The following is a 20,063-nucleotide window of genomic DNA, read 5'->3' as shown; positions in this document are numbered from 1 at the left end:
ATATTTGAACGTGGTTCCCCTGGAGGACAAAAATAGAGAGCGGACATTTCCTGTATCGAATGGCTGTCGTTTCCACGTGATATTACATTTGCTTCTATGGAGAAACACTTCACTGGCTGTCTACCTTGCTAGCGAAGATAATTAAGTTCATGCACGAGAGGTGAGATTGAAGCGCAAGTAACAGCAATAAGCTTAAGTAGCTATATTACTAATTGGACCAGTACTGGTACGTTTAGAACTTGTCAGTAATGTTACATGCAACAATGCCAACATGAAGATATATTTCGAATCAGAATAAGAATGTAGTTGACATTCGGAAACGGAACACAAACTCAGTATTTTATACTGAGCCTATACGTTTCAGCTATCTAGGTAGTTTGTTCTGTTTGTCTATTTCGGAAATCAACGTGACATTTCGTCTCACTTGCTTACCGATAAAGTCGGCCTGGTGGGTTGCTTACTACCTTTCTGGTGTTTTGTGTAAAATAATGTTGCATCCGTTTGTGCTGTAGGCACACGATCAACGTGCCGCATTTGCTATGGATGTCCTGAGAAGACCTGCTGTTCTTGAGGATTCGGTGTCCTACCGTTTGTTTCTGGTTCAGCCTGAGCCATTGGAGAACCATGCGCAGGAACAGCGTCTGCAGGCTATGGTGCAGGAGATTCTGGCAGAGGTTGCCCCGCTGCTCGTTCAGTATATCTGGCAAAACCAGCCATTCAATTTAAAGCACTACCCTGAGAAAGGTAACATAACCGCTTTAAAACCATTTTTGTATTATTCTGAATTTCCACCTAGTTACCTTTCAACATGTGTGGAATAGAAACTCTGTTGCTTGGCTGCAGTTCTGTACTTTTCATCCTTTAGATGTACACATAAATCTTAATTCTGTTTCTTTTATGTTTTTCACATCTAGTTCCATCTGACAATAATATTTTATGGTGTGTCCCAATGTGAAATTCAGACATTTTGATTTACAGCCGGGTGAAAGCTCAAAATCCTCCTTAAAATGTAGGGGGGAAAATGTGAAATAAAGCAGAGGTCTTGGAATGGTGTTTTTCTGTTTCTTCCTACAGGTGGTGTTCCAGCACACATTGGAGGGTCCACACAATTCGGGGACAATGTGGAGGACGAGTGGTTCATCGTGTACCTCTTGCAGCAAATCACACGCACCTTCCCCAAGCTGGCAGCCAGGTACAGCCATGCTAATGCTAAGAGAGCGCAGTACACCTGCTTAACCAATTCCAGGGTTCACATTTTTCAATGCTTCACATGGAAACAGCCCAGGGAGTCTAGAGATGGACTTGTTGCAATGGCTTTGTAAATAATTTGAAATAATTTGAAAAGCCCATTTTTTTCATTCTGACCGCAGGCTAATTTTATGTCTAGTATTTTGATCTTTCCTGGAATATACCAAACACCTAACAAATATTACAGCATGAGGATAGCTGCTTTTTGTGGTTTCACACTGTGAGTGATGGATGGTGATGATGTTGATTTCCTCTGGCATGTTGTTTTGCAGTGTGGAAGACAACGATGGCCAGTTCCTTTTAATCGAAGCAGCCGATCACCTCCCCAAGTGGCTTAACCCAGAGAGCAGTGAAAACAGGGTGTGTCCCTGTGAATGAAGTTCACCTTCATCCCCACTGATCAAACGTCTTAAAATGGAAACATTGTGATTGACAGGCCTGAATTCTAACTCTGGGGTGGTCCTTGTGCTCTGTGCCAGGTGATTCTAACTCTTTGGGCTGGTCTTTGTGTTTTTTTGCCAGGTGTTTCTCTTCCAAGGAGAGCTGCACATCCTGCCCGTTACTTCTCGTGCAGGAGGTACTGGCTGGCCTCGTGATGTCACGCCCAGTGTGACCCAAGCCCTCGCTTTCCTCTCTGCCCACAAAGAAGCCTGCCTGGCCAATCACAAGATCCGATCCTCCATGGAAAAGCGGCTGCAGGGGTAAGATCGGCATCGGCTGCAGCACGGCTGTGGTAGTTTCCTCTGCGTTGCCTGAGAATAAGGGAGGTGTTGTGAAAGTGTTTGGCACTGCTGCATAGTGCAGGCTCTTAGCCCTTTAAGGTGTGAGATCACACAAATATCTCATTAGAATGTTCTTAACTGAATATTCTAATGCTGATGTAACAATCAATACTGGTAACTGAAACCTATGGCGTTCTAGAACACTGGCTTAGAATTTTGAAAAAACATTCCTGAAAACCTGCTCATCAATGGTTTTATGGTAGCCCATGTCCAATTAAAACATTAGAAGTTTGAATGCCATGTTAGTAGATTTTCCACTGGTTGTTGTTCCTCTTGCAGCAGTTGTGCAGTCCATACGCTGCATGTGATGTCGTCTTAGTTGCTACAGTATGCACTTTTTCTTAGTTTTAATACACAGTACTGATGTGCTGTTTTTCCAGGAATGTCAGGATTTTGAAATAGTGAGCTAGTAAAATCATTTAGAGCCAGTAAAATCCTGTATTCCAGTGATAAATATGAAGTGACAGCAAGCTGGAAAAGCGGTTGTGTTAAAAGGGGGAGCTTCGTGGTTGTGTCCTCTCCTTATCCAGCTGTTCTGTATTCCCAGGTACCCAGGCAGGATCCAGGCCAGCCTGCACCATGCCCACTGCTTTGTGCCAGCGGGCATCGCGGTTGTGCTGGCCCGTCGACCAGATCTCCTGGCGCCGGCTGTGTCCACGTTTTACCTGCGAGACCCCCTGGACCTGCAGGCCTGTCGCACCTTCCAAACCTTTCCCCCGGAGACCCGAGTCCTCACCAGGGTAACGACCCTTTCACACTCACCATGGTGACCATCCTCACACTCTTGCGCTCACCATGGTAACCTAACCATCCTCACACTGACAGTCTCACACTCATCATGGCAACCATCCTGACACTGACACTCACTTGCTCATGTTTGTTGGTTAAGTGTACTGTGTATCAAAGCAGGACTGAGAATATGCACTAACTGATCTAGGATCAGTGAAATGGGTATCTCTTTGTGTTTCTGAGGGTGATATAGAGCCTGTGCTCTAGCTGATCTGAAATCAGGCATTGCTTATGTATATCTTCAGGTGACGTTCACGAGATGCCTGTATGCTCAGCTGCAGCAGCAGCGCTTCACTCCAGACCGGCGTAGCTGCTTCACCCTGCCCGCCCCCTCGCACCCCCAGTACCGCGCCCACGAGCTGGGCATGAAGCTGGTGAGCACCCCATATTGCACTCCATTACGAAACAGCCTCCCCCCCAACCTCTCCTCACACGTCTGACTGTTCCGGGTCTTTCCAGGCCCACGGATTTGAGATCCTGTGCTCAAGGTGCCGCCAGCCGTTGACCAAGCCGGACGTCCCGGTTAGCTGCAGTCCCCTCTGGAAAGGCTTCCTGGACAGTCTGAAGAAGAACGATTATTTCAGAGTGAGAGCTCCTGTTCCTCTCCCTGTTTCCTCCTTCCTGTTCCTCTACTCCTTTCCTCCTTCCTGTTGCTCTCCTTTCCTTCTTCCTGTTTCTCTCTCTCTTTCCTCCTTCCTGTTCCCCTCCCTGTTTCCTCTTTCCTGTTGCTCTCCCTGTTTCATCCTTCCTGTTCTTCTCCTCCTTTCCTCCTTCCTGTTCCTCTCCCTGTTTCCTCTTTCCTGTTGCTCTCATGTTTCCTCCTTCTTGTTGCTGTCATGTTTCCTCCTTCCTGTTGCTCTTTCTGAGTCGTGACGGCTCTGGTGTCTCTGGTAGGGGGAGATGGAGGGATCCTTGCGCTATAGAGAGCTGATGGCGTCAGCAGAGAACTTCTTCCGGCAGTCAGTGTCCACTCCTGAGAGGTGAGCAGCATCCTGCTGGTGTGTGTGCCGGAGCATCACACTTCCTCTTCCTGTCCTGTTCCTCCCATTAGCCTCTGTGTTCTGGAGCATCACACTTCCTGTTCCTGTCCTGTTCCTCCCATTAGCCTCTGTGTACCAGAGCATCACACGGGCCGCTGAACCTCTGAATGTTTATATGCAGCATCTGAAGTAGCCAGCAGGACGATTGACTAACTGCCTTTGCTTATTTTTGTTTGCATTTCTGCGTGTGCGTGTGTGTGTGTATGTGTGTGTGTGCGTGCGTTTGTGTGCATGCGTGCCTGTGCGTGTGTGTGTGTGACTCCAGTGTGAGGTCTCCAGGGCAGGAGGTGCTGCAGGTTCTGCAGAGCTGCCCCTTCAGCCTAGAGGAGCTCAGGAAGCAGGAGCCTGACCTCCCCCCTGAGGACAGTGAGTTGAGCCCATTCGCCTGTTACTGCTCTGTACATGACGTTCCCTACAGGAAACTACTGCCAGTACAGAGCAACTGTACACAGCAACCAAATCCCTCCCAGCTCTGATTCCCATGGGATGGAACACCGTAAACACAAAGCATTCCATTTTGGAATGTTCAGGGTCAGCTTCTGTCTGATAGGATTTATTTTCTTGTTGCATTCATAGATTTCACTGCCTGAGCTCACAGCTACAGGTCTGTTTAACCTCTTGACGAGTAAGTTTTTTGTAAAGTTTTTTTCCAAGCCACTTTTCTAGAGCTACATCGCTTTCAAATCACATATTTGTGATCTCGTAAGGTTAAGGGAGGAAGCATCCGAGTCACTGGTGTCTTAACCTTCTACCTACCAGACTTTGATACATGGTAGCCATTTTGCAACAGAGTGCCTAACACACCAGCTGATCACGACATATAAACCCTAAGCTCATCCTAGATACATTTTTTTTTTTTAAAATCATTGTATTAAAAAAATGCGAGTAACTTTTGCCTCTGTGTGTGTGTGTGTGTGTGTGTGTCTGCACGTACGTGTCTGCGTGTGCATGCGTGCGTGTGTTTGTGCGCAGGTGACAGCTGGCTGGACCTCTCTCCCCAGGACCTTGAGCGTCTGTTGGAGGAGAAGGCAGGCGGGAGGGCGGGCAGCTCAGACCCGCGTCATGGCAACAGGACAGAGACAGCCAATCAGGAGGAGGCTGGGTACAGCCTGGTGGCGGTGACGCAGGGCATGAAGAAGTTCATCAATGCTGTGTCCTCGCACGAGGGAGCCGAGCTGCCCTGGTGAGTGGAGCACAGGCTGCTGGGATAGTGGAGGACTCAGTGTGCTGCTGGAAGGCACCTGTTAGGCCATCACTGTCTGAGATGAAGTTCTCTTAATGCAGCATAGAAGAGAGAGTTATTCTTTTCAACAGACTGGGCAATTAAAACATGGATGAAAGTGCTTTTGATGTGTGTGTGTGTGTGTTTGTGTAAGTGCTTGTGTGTGTGTATGTGCCATGCGTACGTGTGTGCGCGACCTTTGTACCTGTGCATGCATGCATGTGTAACCCCTCTCTATGTTACAGGTCCCATTCAAATGAGCCCTTCAGTTTTGACCCAAACTCCATGGCCACTGCATTGGACAGGCTGCTGGGTAATATCACTCTGAAGCTTACTTTTACTGGCTGTGTGCTGCCATAGCAATGATTCATACTATATTGCCTGTTCTTGTGTCTGCCTAAACTTGTTCACTGATCACTGTTACTGATCATACAGGAGGCCCAGACCAGGAGCTGGATTCAGATGATCTTGAAGATGATAATGATGACGACGAAGATGACGACGATGATGATGATGATGATGATGGAGTTGCGGTTGAGTCTGAGGGTGGAGGTCCCGTGCATGCAGGAGCAGAGGGAGCAGAGGCTTTGGGAAGTCTCAGGAAGTACATGGATGAGATGGATCAGGAGTTGAAGGACACCAACATTGGACAGAGCTTCGCCCAGAACGTGAGTGGGGCTTCAGAGTCGGCTTTTCTCATTCACATGTGTTTTTTAAGCTAAACATCGCCTGATACTGAAAGCAGAGTGAGCGCAAGTGATTGTGAAATCTCTCCAGCAGGGCGGCGACAGATCGGGTCCTGCAGAGGGACTGGTTCAGCCCGGGGACAGTGAGGAGGAGGTCCTCCCGCTGGATGTGGATCTGAACCTGGTCACCAACCTGCTGCAGTCTCTCAGTTCCCAGGCTGGCCTGGCTGGCCCCGCCTCCAACCTGCTACAGAGCCTGGGCATTCACCTACCACCTAACGCAGACCAGTGAACACACACACACTTACACACACAGACACACACACACATCTCACACACACCCCTCACATACACATCTCACATACTGTACATACACGTACACCTCACATACACACGCACCCTACACATACACATCTCACCCACACACACACACACACACATCTCACATAAACTCACACTGCACACATATACATCTCACATACACACACATACCCCTCACATACACACACACACACACCCTGCATCTTAGCCAGATCTGTTCCCACTGCACTCAGCATTGATCTCTGACACAGAGAGAAGTCACCAGAGTCTCTGCTCCTATGGAGTACATTCAGAGAGTAATAAACCTATTCTTACCAGTCTACCATCCTCCATATCTCTCTCAGGGTCATTCACAGAGTGTAGAAATCTTGGACTGTGTACCATTGTTGTGTCCCACATAAAACCTTTCATCCAAGGAAAAGCTAGGCTAATGCTAGCAGTAGTCTAGTTATGAAGGTGTTGTATAGAGAGCATTCAGTTTTGTACCAAGTGTATTTATTTTCCTGTGCCATTATGCACATGAAAGGTTTAATAAAGCAACTATTTTGTGAAAGAAAATTCTAAATAAAGAATTAATTTGTGTTAAATTCCCTTGAGCTCTTCCTCCCCCTCTCCTCTTCCTCACTTCCTACAATGGCGTTCTTTAAGCTAACTGCAGCTGTCAGGAACACATGCTGTCATCGTAAACCTTTCCTCAGTTTGCTTATAACAAGCGCCAACATGGGCTTGCCCTAAGCCATTCACCTGTGTGTTCTGCATTTATTAGCAGTTTTTAATAATGTTATGAATCCTTCTATATACCCTCTTTTTTGGGGACTGATCAGAGGTCTTCAGTACTTCATTTTTCCATGAACACCACCTTCCTCTTCAGATTTGAGGCATTTTGTGACCTCAGTTCAGAAGTTCCAGAAGGAAATTTCATACCAAAGTTTTCCTGCTGCGCTCGATTTCCTTTAGTCATTTTTTTGGATGTCACATACATTCCTGGTGATGTAGCCCTGCAGGGCTCATTTACTGGGACGACCTTTAGGGACAAAGATGGCATCACCCGGCACATTATGCCACTTTGCCCGGCGTGGGCGCTGCTCCGTGGGCGATGTAGCGGCGCTCTGAGCTACAGCAGGCTGCTGAAGGGCCTGGCCAGGGCGTACGCGGACGTGAGCAGGGCGGCGGCCAGCGGGGAGAAGCGCAGCGCCGCGGCGGCCAGCAGGAGGCGCTGCAGCGCTCCGAGCAGCAGCTGGGCCAGCAGGTACGCCAGGAAGAGGGCGCTGCGCCAGCTGCCGTCGCTCAGCAGCCGCGGGCCGTCCGGGTGCAGCAGGCACAGGAAGCCCAGGACCAGGCTCTTATTCAGCGCCAGGCCAAAGCAGACGCTCGGGAGCGACGCCCACTCCCCGGCCCCGCCCTCCTCTGCCTCGCCCGCCTTGGCCAGCCAGGTGAGCGAGACGCTCTGCAGGAGCAGGCTGAGGGGGGCGTAGAGAACGCCCAAAGTCTCTGGCATGAGCACCCCCTTCATACCTGAAAAGTAGAGGATATGGGAGAGAACTCTTAGTACCAAGTACAGAAGCAGCAATTCAATAAGCATCCCTCAGCAGAGATTCAGAGCAGAAGGATTTTGTGAATTCAGGAAGGGATCACTGTTGGGGTCTTATATTCCTGATATTTTCTACAACAGGACCCCACTGTAATAAACTGAGCTAATAAATGTATCACCAATCATGGTTTTTATATCTTTTTTTATTAGTGCCATTAAAACAGACTCATTCATTTCAATGTATTTTTCCAGTAATAAATACGTCAGGATAAAAGGCACTTTTTCATTAGTTTTATTAGATAGGATTACTGCATGGGATGCTCGTGGTGTTCTTGCTGTCACTCCAGTTTGCTCTCTTTTTATTGGTCCTTGTGTACAAGCTTCAGTGACCTCTTCCCACAGTCTTACTGGTAGCTTTAGCTCATATCACAGCTCTTCTGACCCCAAACTAAACTCACATTTCTGCTGAACTGAAAACATGCTCTTTGGGTTACAAAATGGAGAAGCAGCTTAGTCACACAACATCCTCAGAGCAGTACAGTAAATTCCCTGGGCACAACTCAAACCCCAGCAAAGGAACAGCACTCAGATACTGACTGACTCTTTGGAAAGCTGTTTTAAGTTCTCATTCTGATTAATCAATCTAACTTTAAAATGCTATTTATAAGCAGGTTGTCATCCTCTGCTTCACAAACTTCATTTTCTAGAGGGAATAGTAAAAACTGAAAACCCCAGGGAACCAGCTGTAAAAGATAGCGAAAGTGTACCCTAACTCCTACAGAGGCAACCAAACAAAAAAAATGGTGCAATGCTGAAAATGTTCATTTAATAAATATAAAAATATTAGAAAAAAAAATATATGCTATATCATTAAAGTCTGATGAGTCAACGAACGAGGCTAGCTTATTTTTCCAAGAATCATCTCAAGGTGCATTGTGGGTGCCTGTGATGGTGAAGGGGACAGCGGTGCATTGTGGGTACCTGTGTTGGTAAAGGGGACAGTGGTGCATTGTGGGTAACTGTGATGGTAAAGGGACAGTGGTGCATTGTGGGTACCTGTGATGGTGAAGGGGACAGTGGTGCATTGTGGGTACCTGTGATGGTGATGGATGTGAATGTGATGGTGGCCAGCAGAAGGGTGGCAGGTTTGGATGGCGATGGCAGGCCCAGGATGTGGGTCCAGCCCACACAGAGCAGAGGAAGCAGACTCATGAGGAGGGGGTATAGGCCATAGGAGGCATTGACCTCAGCCCACAGCGCCAGCACGGACTGAATGGCGTCACAGATAGAGGGCACCAGCAAGCGTTCGGCCAGATGCAGGGAGGGTGGTGATAGCGTCACACACCCAGAAGCATGGAGAGTCAGCAAAACCAGCATGGTCACCACGACCTACGGGGACACATCACACACACGCACGCATGCACGCACACACGCACACACGTGCACACACACACACACAAATGCACGCACGCATGCATGTGCACACACACACGCAACACACACACACACATGCACACAAACATGCACCCAAATGGGCACATACACACATATATGCACACACATGCACACACACACACAAACATGCATTAATTAGTGTATATAGACATAAACACACACATGCATACATGTACAACCATGTACATGTGTACATATATACTCATGTATCACATGTATATAGAAGTACATGCATCCACACAAACATGCACATACACATACACATTGAGTTTATGACCTTGAACAGGGAAGATTAAACTCTGGTCCACAACTTTTAGTATTCTGGGTTTCTGAAGGTTTTATGTCTCCAATTATCACCAAAAAGATAAGAACACTAGGACCTAACTGATAAAAATGTTCAACTACTCGAATAGGTTACCTAATAGAAAATGTACTTTATTAACCCTTTGACCCTTAACCCTTTCTGTAGTAGTTATCCATGCAGGAGAGCTTTATGTTCATTTTAATGACTAACAACACAATATCTTTTTCCTAATTTCTTCGTTGTTTACTTTGCTACATCAGCCTGTCTACCCTGACAAAAAGCCTGTAATCTTTTTATTTTTCATTCTTGCTATGGATTGGAACAGTAGGTGTACATATTATATTTTTAAATGATCATATAGTTACTGATTCTGTTCAAATTCAAATGCAAATAATACGTACAAGTAGGCTGTTGTAATCTGTAGAGTTAACTGCAGGGATCAATTCAATTCAAATTCATAGGGGAATTCTAATTCTCATCTTAATTTAAGAAGCTTTGAATTGATTGATTCCAATTTGAATTCTAAATAATTCTTGTAAATACAGTTTATGAGTTGGAATTCAGATTATTTGAACTGTAATTTTAAACTGGAATTGAATTTGGAATTGTCAATTCTTCAGAAAAATGTTCAACACTCAAATGGTACTATAGATTTTATTAACCTGACCTTAACCTTTCTTAGTAGTTACAATGCAGAGAGCTTTATGTCATTTAATGATAAACACAAATCTTTTCTATCGTTGTTACTGCTATCAAGCCTGTTACCTGACAAAACTGTAACTATCCTCCATGGATGGAACATAGGAATATTATATTTTAAATGAATAATATGATTCATGTCAATTAAATGCAATAAATCAAAGGGTGAATCTAGAGAAATACACAAATTATGAAAACACATCATTTATAAACTGATTTTGACATTTTGCGACAATTTCTTTTTTTTGGCATAATACATGAAGAGCGATACTCATCACTGTAAAGTGCTTTGAGTCACCAGCCAATGAGAAAAGCACTATATAAATTCAACAAATCTTATGACACTCAGGGATATAATACATCATACATATTACTTTGACGAAGATGACAGTATGGACCTAGGTGTAAGTCAGGCCACAGAACAGGTGAAATAAGTTCTATATTACCTCACTTTTACTCATGCATTCTCACATTCTTATTCTTAGCTTGTAATGACATGCACACATACCATATGCTCTACATACGGTATGCAGTACACCATTAGAAAAGTCATTTCATGCCACAGACCTGCAGGCACTGCAAAGTCTGCTGCTTTTGGTGTGTTTCAGGACAACTGCTTAATTTAAGCCACTGATTGGCTAAAGCGTCCACACCTGGTTCTTGGGGCTTTAATTAACTGCTGATTGAACTAAAACCACAAAAAAAAAAAAAAAAAAAAACAGCAGGACTGGATTCAATTCGGGAAGTATTGTGGCCATCCAGGACTGCATGTTAAACTTGTGGGCAGAGCACCCCCTCTGGGATGGGAGTTAAACCTCTAGGCACTGTGGCCCTCCAGGACTGGATTTAAACCTGGAGATAATACGGCCATCCAGGACTGGAGTTTGAGACCCCGGCTGTGTGCTTTCTGACGCTCACTGATCTTACCTGAGCAAAAGTGAGGGACACCATGTAGGGGCATCGGTACTGAGGGATGAAAATTCTTGACAGAAAGCCGTAGAGCACATGGGTCATGGAGTAGATCACCACAGCCAGCAGAGCTGCTCCGATGTGAAAGAGGGGAAACAGAGATTGCCAGGAGCCAGGCCACAGCACTCCAAACACTGAGGACCACTTCTGTTTCAACCAACCAGGGCTGTGGAAAGGAGAATCGGGGTGTTACATCACCATCTGGGAATAACAATAAGAATGCTGTTTTTATTATGATGATGATGATGATGATTATTATTATTATTATTATTATTATTATGATTACTATTATGATGATGATGATGATGATGATGATTATTATTATTATTATTATTATTATTACCCACATTTGCTGCCTGGACTGATTAACTGTCCATCTAATAACGGGGTGCAGTTAAGATAAACTGATGAGAAAATCAGAAAACAATAGAGCAGCATTGTGTATATTAGGAGGGATTCCTGTGTGTACGAGCACTGAGTGGAGAGAGCACATACCGTATTTCTGGAAGAATTCTGTGCTCTCGGGGGCAGAGCTGCCCCAGTCTTCTCCCTTCTCCCGGTCTCATGCTTGGGACTGGCCCTCAGGGCCTCTGGAGGGGGTCCCGTTCAGGTTGAGGTCCAGTTTCTGGCTGCCGCAGGACCTCTTCTCCCTGTTTGAGTTCTGTCATTCTGCTTTAATGTGGAGTCATGCCTGCGCTCTGGTGGTGCTGCTTCAGTTTGCACTTGAAGAATGACAGATGCCGTAAACTGAAGCAGCACTGTGTGTGTGTGTGTGTGTGTGTGTGTGTATGCGTCTGTTTGTGGGAGGGGGCAGGATAGACTTTGACCTCGACCCATGGCTCCTCCCGTACCTCTAATCTACAGCACGCTGTTGCTTTAAAATGCTCAACATGGAAGATACTCTGATTTCTCGTCCATAGTATTCTATTTCATGCCAAAAAATTGCTAAACGTTAAACTGCCAGTGCGCATTTATGATAAACCATTTTTAACTCACCTGCACCATCATCTGATTAACTGACTTTGTGTTCCACAGGTTGCATTTCCTCTTTGGATGTTTTTTTTTTCATTTTTATTTTACTTTGTGGGAAAGAAACAGGCATTCCCTCTGACATTAATTCAAAATATAGACGTGAAAATATGAATTAGTCGGTATCACTGGAATGTGAAATTGGAGAGACAAGCAACGTGTTAATGATTACACTCAAAAGGGGTAATACTTAAGGGTGTTAATGTTCTTGTGTTACTGGCTTTCTTTGCATTTATTTACTCAGTGATAGCTATAATGTACTGCTGATAAAGGGAACATTTTTTTTTTTTTTACATTTTTCTCTCTCAAAATCTGGCAATGAAAAATTTAACTAATGGCCACCTGTACAAAAGAAAACCTGAGATTATATTTGTCTGCATACTGTAAATAAGACAATAATTTTTTGTGCAGTAATCAGAATCAATTACAAACATGTGGTGAAAATTTGGTGCAGCACCATCTTTTGTAGGTTTGTTCTGTAAAGTGATTTTGCTTGTAGGTTCTAATTCTAAGCAGGTAAGTCAGGTGTTTTTTTGAGGGGTCCCCTTTAAGTGTACACACACATTAGAGTAGGTGTGAGTGAAGGCGGGTGGCTGCTGTAGCCTTTGTGCACTGGCCCTACTTTACACCCACCTGTCAGACCCAGCACTCTGGCGGCCGTCTGACGGCTCTTCAGCCTGGAGGGTCACCTTAGCAACGTGCCAAAATAAGCCTGGAGAAAGGAGGGGGGGGGGGTTAAACAACAACGACGGAAAAAAATAGCTCTTCACACAAGCGATGCTAACACCAATGTGGAAGACTGCACAGAACAGCCACACAGCAGGCTGTCAGGTCTCTGAGTTCATGGCAAGGGCGAGTGCATGTCTGTCTGTGTGTGCGTGACGGCTTTTCATCCCCTTCCGAATCACAGCTGTGAGAAGATTGCGCCTTCCGAATGTCTTCCTCTGGAAACCATGGGGGCTGTGTTGTCCAGGTGAGTTTGCCACTAGTACGTTAAGCCTTGCCACCCCTCGAGTCTTCCTGTCAAATCTGTGCCACCTCGTAGCCCGTGCTTATCATTGCAGGTTGAATGTTTTGCACAGGATGATGTACGATACTGTGCCAGTGAACGATAGTTTCTTTGTATAGTGAGAACAGCTGCACCAATTGGCAGTGCAGTATACCAGTTAGAGAACGGGGCTTGACCCTTGTAATGAGTTTGATTCTCAGGTGGGACACTGCCATTGTACTCTTGAACATGGTACATGAATTGATTCAGTGAATCTCCAGCTATATAAGTTGATTGTATGTAAAGAAATAAGCTGTGTATCTCGCTCTGTATAAGAGTATATACCAAATGCCCACATATAACGTTATGTATTACAGTGCATCCCTCTGTAAAGACAGCACAGTGACTGCATATGATGTCATGGAGCCGTGTAAGTGAGGTCTTACATAGATGTGTCTTTCCTTCAGAGTAGGTCACTGTCCGGTTGTACCCTCCAGGGTGCCCCATAACTCCTGGCAGCCTATGAACAGCGCCCCCTACAGGGAAACCAATGGCACTGGGAACAACTTGCATTGTCCAGCCCTGCTCCCTGCTCCCTTGCTCACTCAGGGTAGGCTGCCTCACCCTATCTGACCCACAACGTTTCAGTCCTTTTTCATTATCTTAAAAATAACATGAGAATAGGGTGAAAGACACTACTTTAAAATGATTTCTCAGCTAAATAATCACAAGACAGCAGCAAATTTCTTCTTTGGGCTTCATAGAAAAGAAAACTGCGCTCATAATCAGTTTCTTTAACAGTTTTTACTTTACTTGTATTTTTGGAATTTGGAAGAGTTTGGAGTTTGGAAGATTCCTTGAATGTGAAGTTGCATTGTGGTTTTGTCTGTGTACGCACACACGCGCGCTTGTGTGTGTGTGAGCGTGTTTTCTGTGTTGTATGTGATTGTGGGTTGTGTGTGTATGTGTGTGTGTGTGTGTGTGCGTGTGCATGCATGTGTGTAGATGTGTATAAGCCAGGTCTGGATGAGGTGCTGATCCCTTTAATGCCAGAGAAGAAAGAAGTGGAGCGGGGCTATGTGACTCCACAGCAGGTCTACAACCTTTTGAATGCCGAGGCGGGGGAGCCTGCTCTGTTTGACCCAAACTACATCCTCATCTTGGACTGCCGTAGCGCAGAGAGGTGACATCATGTCACACTGCTTGCTCACTTCCTGTCAATGCTCAGCAACGCTACCTGAACTGTAAATGCACTGCTACAATGTTTCTGCACTCCATTTCTCTATAGTATGGGTATATCTATGTGTGTGCTTCTGTTACCTGTACTGTTTACCCTGAAGTGTGTGTGTGTGTGTGAGAGAGAGAGATAGATAGATAGAGAGAGAGAGAGAGAGAGAGAGAGAGAGAGAGAGAGGATTGATTGTTCTACAAGTATCCTGACAGTACTGAGAGTGAGAGTGTGTACGTGTGTAGGTGGATCACTCTCTGAAGGCTGTGTGTTTATGTGTGTGTGTGTGTGTGTGTGTGTGTGTCAGGTACAAGGAGAGCCACCTGGTGACAGCCAGGGCGAGTGTGACAGTGATGCATCCCGAGCTGGGCTGTTTGATCAGCTGTGTGAAGCTGCAGGAGTTCTCTATCATCTTACTGTATGCAGAGGAGGGACAGAGTCCAGGTATCACATCAAGAGAAACAATGCCTCACATTAGGAAACACTGTCTCACACTGAGGAAACACTGTCTCACACTGAGAAACATTGTCTAACACTGAGAAACACTGTCTCACCTTTAGAAACACTGCCTCGCACTGAGATACACTGAGAAAGAGAGTGATAAAGAGACTGCAGATTTATGTTAATCTAATTATGTTCATTTATGTTAAGTATTTCTATTTTCTATTTCTATTTTCATGGCTTGTATTTGTGTGTGTGTGTGTTTGTGTGCGCGTGTGCGTGTGTGTGTGTGTGACAGTGGGCAGTGAGGGAGCCAGGGCAGACTCTCCCACACTGCAGCGCTGCTTCTTCCAGCTGAGCGCTATGGGGATGGACCCCGTCATCCTGCTGGGGGGGTACAGCGCCTTCCACCCGCTCTACCCCTTCCTGTGCACCCCCAACATGGTCCTGCTGGAGCCCGAACGCCGCGCCCTCTCCATCTACCCCTCGGAGATCCTGGAGGGGGCGCTCTACCAGGGCTCCGCCTCCCAGGCCCAGGACTTCCGAATCCTCAAGAACCTGTGCATCACGCACGTGGTCAACGCCACGGCCGAGTGCCCGGACAGCTTTCCCAGCATGCTGCGGTACCTGCGGCTGCGCCTGAGCGACGACGCGCAGCAGGACCTGAGCGAGGCGCTGCCCCTGGCGGCGCGCTTCATCGCGGCGGCGCTGGAGGGCGGCGCGGGCCGGGTGCTGGTGCACTGCAGCCTGGGGAGGGGCCGCAGCTCCGTGCTCACGCTGGGCTTCCTCATGGAGCACCGCCGCTGGTCGCTGCTGCACGCCTTCCGCTGGCTGAAGGAGCGACGCCCCTGCGTGGCGCCCAACGCCAGCTTCCTGCGCCAGCTCTGCGCCTACGAGGAGCGCCTCTTCGGCAGCCGGCTCACCGCCCCGGAGGACCTCCGTCTCTGAGGCCAGCGAGCAAGCTAGCGCGGGGAGAGACAGCGACTAGGGCGGGGCCGGGGGTCAGTCACACTCCAGCTCAGCCAATTCAGGAAATTAACTGCAATTCCGAACGGGAAAAATGCAAAATTCCGCAGTAAGCAGAAGTGCACTTGACTCAGTCGACCGAGGGGTCGGCTGACTGCAGATGCCCCAGCCCCCACAGAATGAAGGGTAAAGTGTTGCACACATCGCTGAAAAGGGACTGCAAGAATATGGTTATACATGATGTCACATGTTAGGTGCAAGGGCCGATGTGAAAATATGATATGTATGTCCCAGTAAAAGGGTCGTCACTGTAATTTCTGCTATGGGGATTTTCTCAGCAAATTAGTTGAATTTAAGTAAGTTCATTTCCTGAATTGAGTGAACTGAAATGCAGCTGACTCCAGCTTTTTTAGCTAAACATGTCACTAGTGAAGATGAAGCACTCCTAAAAATAATGGAGTGGACAGACAAAAGCCCGGATTAATATTTCAAATATTAAAATTTAATTTCAAAATACTTTACCCCTGCAGAGCTCTCTCTCTTTAGATTTCTGGTCACCCTTCTCATGGCTTTACCTACTTGAAATTTTGGCGACCGTTTTCTCTCATGAAAGAACTGTATATGTATGTATATTTCCAATATAAAATATCAGGTTTTCAGAATATCAGAGACTCTTCTTCTGTTACAGTTTCCAAATGACAACTTAAGACCTACTTTTTTAAAGAACAGTTTTTGTTGAGTTTTTTTATAACTTGTTTTGTTTTATTGATTTGTGCTTCCAAAGGATCACTCTCACAACGATCAAAATCATCCCTCACTGTTCTTACATACAGTCTTAATAAAGTGCATCATTACATAACTCTGTGCTTGTTCATGTTCCAAATAAGTTTGGCTGTCAATCTGTAGTGCTGTTGAACCTGAAGCCATATTTCCCATAATGCAATACAATATTCCAAACACCGCATCAAATGTGAAAAAGCTGGGGCCTTTTGCTTACATTTCGCAGAGAAACACAAGAACGCAGATGAAAATGAAGACAGACGCTCAGTCACATCATTAAATTGTTTCCTGAAGCATTTCAAATCCCAGCTTTAAACCCACCACAGACATGCACAAACCTGTGAGCTACAAGAGTTCTCTGCCTATCAGTGATGTTTCTGAAATCTTTCAGTGATGAAGCCTAAAATCTTGAAAAATCTTTGATTTTTAGCTGCTAGATCTTATTAGGCCAGGTACAGTGCCAGTGGGCTGTAAAGAATCTTTAAGTTTGTAATCTTTATGAACCTGAAATGCCCTATAAATGTTTTCTCCATTTGTTCTTGCTGCTGGAGAAGTGCGAATGTGTTCCCTCAGACTGGGCCCTGTGGACAAATTATCTCTTTGTCTCCCCATTCCCACTGTCTCTGATGACATTATTGTCAATCCAGGAAGAATGGCTCTACCTGTCACGTTCTTGGATTTATGTTTGTGTCACTCAAATACTTTGAAACAAGACTTGTGTGAAAACAGGGACCCCCGATGGTCATCAGTTGTGTTGAAGGCAAAAATTATAGTGCACTCCACCTAGCTGTTACACATGGTATGTTTCTGACTCCAAGCCCTTCAAGTTTGATGTTAGAATAGTTACTTCATAAAGAGATGAAAAATAATATTTTCATAGTGCTAAACCACACATTTGACTGGCACTGTTGGTTTGGGCTTTCGCTAAGACCCGTGACATAATTTAATTTTCTTGTGCATATCATGATGCACACTGCAGAGAAAGCAATGCAGCTTACTCAGTACTTTTGGACACCCAGGCTTTATAAATTCAATGTGACAGAATGAAATGTGATTTCACAGAATGGCTGAACAGATTATCAGCAATCAGGAGAGCTCTGAAGCACAGGCCCCATATCCTATCAGGCTAGCCCAGCTGCCTGCTGTGCTATTTCCGTTCACTGACCCTTTAAACTCAAAATTACCTGTGCCCAGTTGGCAGCCTTTGATGAAAATGAGGTCATCCTGTCTGAGTTATTTTGCACATTGTGTAGCTTACAGTACATCCAATCTTTAATTGATGTCCAATTCATCTGACAGTTTATTTACTCTCTTTGGCTAATAAAATGTCTGCCAATCACACGGTGAGACCCACAATGCACTGGGATGCACATTTGTGTCACATGCCGTTCCCTTTGTGCCCACTGACCCAATGAACACCGCTCAGCAGCACCCCACTGAGGATGTTTGTTCCAAGTTCCTTGTCACATCATCACAGCTCATACTGATTGACACTGACAGCTCTGGGTATGGTTTGATAATGATGCCTGTAATAAACTCTATTTGTGTTTTAGAAAATATTCTGAAATATCTTAAAGCAGTTATGAGATCTTCTGAAACTCTACTGCTGAATTCCATCTCTGGTGATCCTGCACGTCAATCATAGGTGAGGGAAAAAAAAAAAACCTCACACTGGTTTGGACATCTATATGCAAACTCACTAGCACAGACTTACTGTCTTTGCACACACTCACAGATGACTGCAGTGAGAAATGTGTCAAATCAAAGATGAGCCACACCTAGCCCTGTGCGCTGTCTCTTGATCAACTAATGTTATTGAAAGCAGGTGTTTAAAAGTTCTTTCAGACTGTTTTCCTTAAACCTACCTCAATTAGATACAGGTTAGGCTCTTTAATTTAATTTCAGTGACCAGATGTCAACACTTTTTGTATAGTTTGGACCTCACCGATTTTGATCCAGTCTGTTATTTAAATGATTTTTTATTAAAATGACTGAGTCTGAATCCCCCTGCATCACACAACAAAAATATGTATTTTTATTATAAGAAGACCCCAGAGAGAGAGAGAAGCACATCACAAGACCTGCAAAACAAAGGGAGAGAATGGGTGGGAGAGCTGTGGCGTCTGCCGGTGTCCATTCCGCCCTTGATTGTTTAACTGAAGCAATTACCTGTACAGGAAGTCAGCTGGTTGCCACAGCTGTAATTCAGCTGGTAATTAAAAAGCAGCAGCAAAGGTCTCTGAGAATAGGATGGGTCCTCCCCTCTGGAGAGACACCATTTTTACCCCTGTCACTCATTCTCTTCCCATCATACTCTTTCAAATTACAGGAGAAGATATGATGTTTATAATGTATATTTGGCACACCCTACAAAGGGAAACGTATCCATCCTGTCGAAGAGACATGTAATGCAATATAACCACAGGCATGACCGATCTGAGCAAGCTCAGTGCACCACACAGGCAGTGCCATACAGCCACTACAGATGATTCAAAAATGCTGCTGCCTGACTCATCTTCAACCTTCCCAAGTCCTCCCACGTCACTCCTCTGCTGAGGTCACTCCACTGGCTACCGGCCGCTGCCAGGATCAGGTTCAAAGTCCTGACCTTCGCCTACACTGCAGCCAACAGGACGATCCCTGTCTACTTACAGGACATGATTCAATTCTATACGCCTGCTTGACCACTTCGCTCTGTAGCAGCAGTGCGCCTTCTCCGGGTAAAAGGTTCTCACTTATCCCTATCACAGAGTTTCTCCACCCTAGTTCCCCAGTGGTGGAATGAACTCCCTGTCCCTCTTCAAACCATTCCTTCATTACCCATCTTCTGCCGTGGTCTGAAGACGCATCTCTTCAGACTATACCTGGACTAACTGCCACCACTCTGCGGATCATTTCACTTAAATTCCCCTCTTACATGCCACTAATGTTACTAATGTCCCTCCATCCCAGCACTTATTGTACTTTGTATTATCGTCCTGATGTTGTAGCTTGTACTGCCCCCTAGTTTGACATAGCATAGGTTAGGTCAGAATAATGTTCACTATGTGAACTGGACTGTGTTCCTGGCTATGAATAACTCTACAAAATGAGTATTATACCTTATTGAACCTGTGTTTTGTAGTTTCTCCAATGACCTTGATATACACTTTTGTTCATCCCTTTGGATAAAAGCATCAGCTAAATAAACATAATGTAATGTAATGTAAGAGACCGTGAAGATCCTGTCCACCCACATGGAGACACAGGCAATGTTTAAAACACCAGTGAGTCAGCTTCTTCCAATTATACGATCTTGCAGCTGGCCTATGTCTTTGTGAAGCCATGTTTTTTTAATGTATTTTTTAAAACAAATCATGTCATGCAGAAAGAGAAAACTGTAAGCCCGGTTAGTGGTTGGGGGCAGTATTTTACACTAGCATGGATACAGATATGGCACTGTCAGGATATAGACTGTTAAAATGTTCATGACTGAGTCTATGAAATCAAGACAATAATTTTTCTTTATTTCTTTTTAAAGGGGGTAGATTATCCACAGCTAACTCAATAAATACATCCCAAAAGGGAATGATTTAAATTATATAT

General features: G+C 45.3%; 3 protein-coding genes across 4 annotated transcripts; 2 read left to right on the top strand and 1 right to left on the bottom strand.

Annotated features, from left to right (window-relative positions):
• The first annotated feature begins 10 nt into the window (after positions 1-10).
• ecd (ecdysoneless homolog (Drosophila)) lies at positions 11-6,675 on the top strand. 2 transcript variants are annotated; one of them, XM_064316986.1, is made up of 14 exons: positions 11-160; positions 513-744; positions 1,075-1,192; positions 1,521-1,608; positions 1,771-1,949; positions 2,578-2,770; positions 3,065-3,193; positions 3,279-3,404; positions 3,714-3,799; positions 4,125-4,225; positions 4,832-5,042; positions 5,327-5,394; positions 5,517-5,749; positions 5,862-6,675. In XM_064316986.1, exons 2-14 carry the CDS (start codon positions 540-542, stop codon positions 6,057-6,059), a joined length of 1,935 nt encoding a protein of 644 aa, XP_064173056.1. In that variant the 5' UTR covers positions 11-160; positions 513-539; the 3' UTR covers positions 6,060-6,675. The 2 variants fall into 2 exon arrangements, with proteins under 2 accessions (XP_064173056.1, XP_064173055.1); XM_064316985.1 differs by having other exon boundaries at positions 5,859-6,675.
• Positions 6,576-11,801, bottom strand: LOC135244572 (uncharacterized). The gene is made up of 4 exons (XM_064316987.1): positions 11,542-11,801; positions 11,005-11,212; positions 8,714-9,008; positions 6,576-7,603 (listed from the first exon to the last, which is right to left on the bottom strand). The coding sequence occupies exons 1-4, from the start codon at positions 11,610-11,612 to the stop codon at positions 7,203-7,205; spliced, it is 975 nt and encodes a 324-aa protein (XP_064173057.1). The 5' UTR covers positions 11,613-11,801; the 3' UTR covers positions 6,576-7,202.
• A 1,031-nt stretch (positions 11,802-12,832) lies between these two features.
• LOC135244910 (serine/threonine/tyrosine-interacting-like protein 1) lies at positions 12,833-16,360 on the top strand. Its single transcript, XM_064317580.1, has 5 exons — positions 12,833-13,048; positions 13,531-13,673; positions 14,069-14,246; positions 14,599-14,735; positions 15,031-16,360. Exons 1-5 carry the CDS (start codon positions 12,936-12,938, stop codon positions 15,678-15,680), a joined length of 1,221 nt encoding a protein of 406 aa, XP_064173650.1. The 5' UTR covers positions 12,833-12,935; the 3' UTR covers positions 15,681-16,360.
• Positions 16,361-20,063: the final 3,703 nt, after the last annotated feature.

This window comes from Anguilla rostrata, chromosome 18 (assembly GCF_018555375.3).
Source record: "Anguilla rostrata isolate EN2019 chromosome 18, ASM1855537v3, whole genome shotgun sequence".
Classification (NCBI taxonomy): domain Eukaryota; kingdom Metazoa; phylum Chordata; class Actinopteri; order Anguilliformes; family Anguillidae; genus Anguilla; species Anguilla rostrata.
The sequence above is the reverse complement of the archived record's forward strand: the minus strand, read 5'-3'. Positions and strand labels throughout refer to the sequence as shown.

Excerpts from the sequence above, each read along its gene's own strand:
- ecd (XM_064316985.1), top strand. The coding sequence starts at position 540 with ATGGATGTCCTGAGAAGACCTGCTGTTCTTGAGGATTCGGTGTCCTAC. Across the intron at positions 2,771-3,064 it reads AGACCCGAGTCCTCACCAGG|GTGACGTTCACGAGATGCCT; the intron begins GTAACGACCCTT and ends GTATATCTTCAG. Across the intron at positions 5,395-5,516 it reads TGCATTGGACAGGCTGCTGG|GAGGCCCAGACCAGGAGCTG; the intron begins GTAATATCACTC and ends CTGATCATACAG.
- LOC135244572 (XM_064316987.1), bottom strand. The coding sequence starts at position 11,612 with ATGAGACCGGGAGAAGGGAGAAGACTGGGGCAGCTCTGCCCCCGAGAG. Across the intron at positions 11,213-11,541 it reads AGAATTCTTCCAGAAATACG|CCCTGGTTGGTTGAAACAGA; the intron begins GTATGTGCTCTC and ends TCCTTTCCACAG. Across the intron at positions 7,604-8,713 it reads CACATCCATCACCATCACAG|GTATGAAGGGGGTGCTCATG; the intron begins GTACCCACAATG and ends TCTACTTTTCAG.
- LOC135244910 (XM_064317580.1), top strand. The coding sequence starts at position 12,936 with ATGTCTGTCTGTGTGTGCGTGACGGCTTTTCATCCCCTTCCGAATCAC. Across the intron at positions 13,049-13,530 it reads ATGGGGGCTGTGTTGTCCAG|AGTAGGTCACTGTCCGGTTG; the intron begins GTGAGTTTGCCA and ends TCTTTCCTTCAG. Across the intron at positions 14,736-15,030 it reads AGAGGAGGGACAGAGTCCAG|TGGGCAGTGAGGGAGCCAGG; the intron begins GTATCACATCAA and ends TGTGTGTGACAG.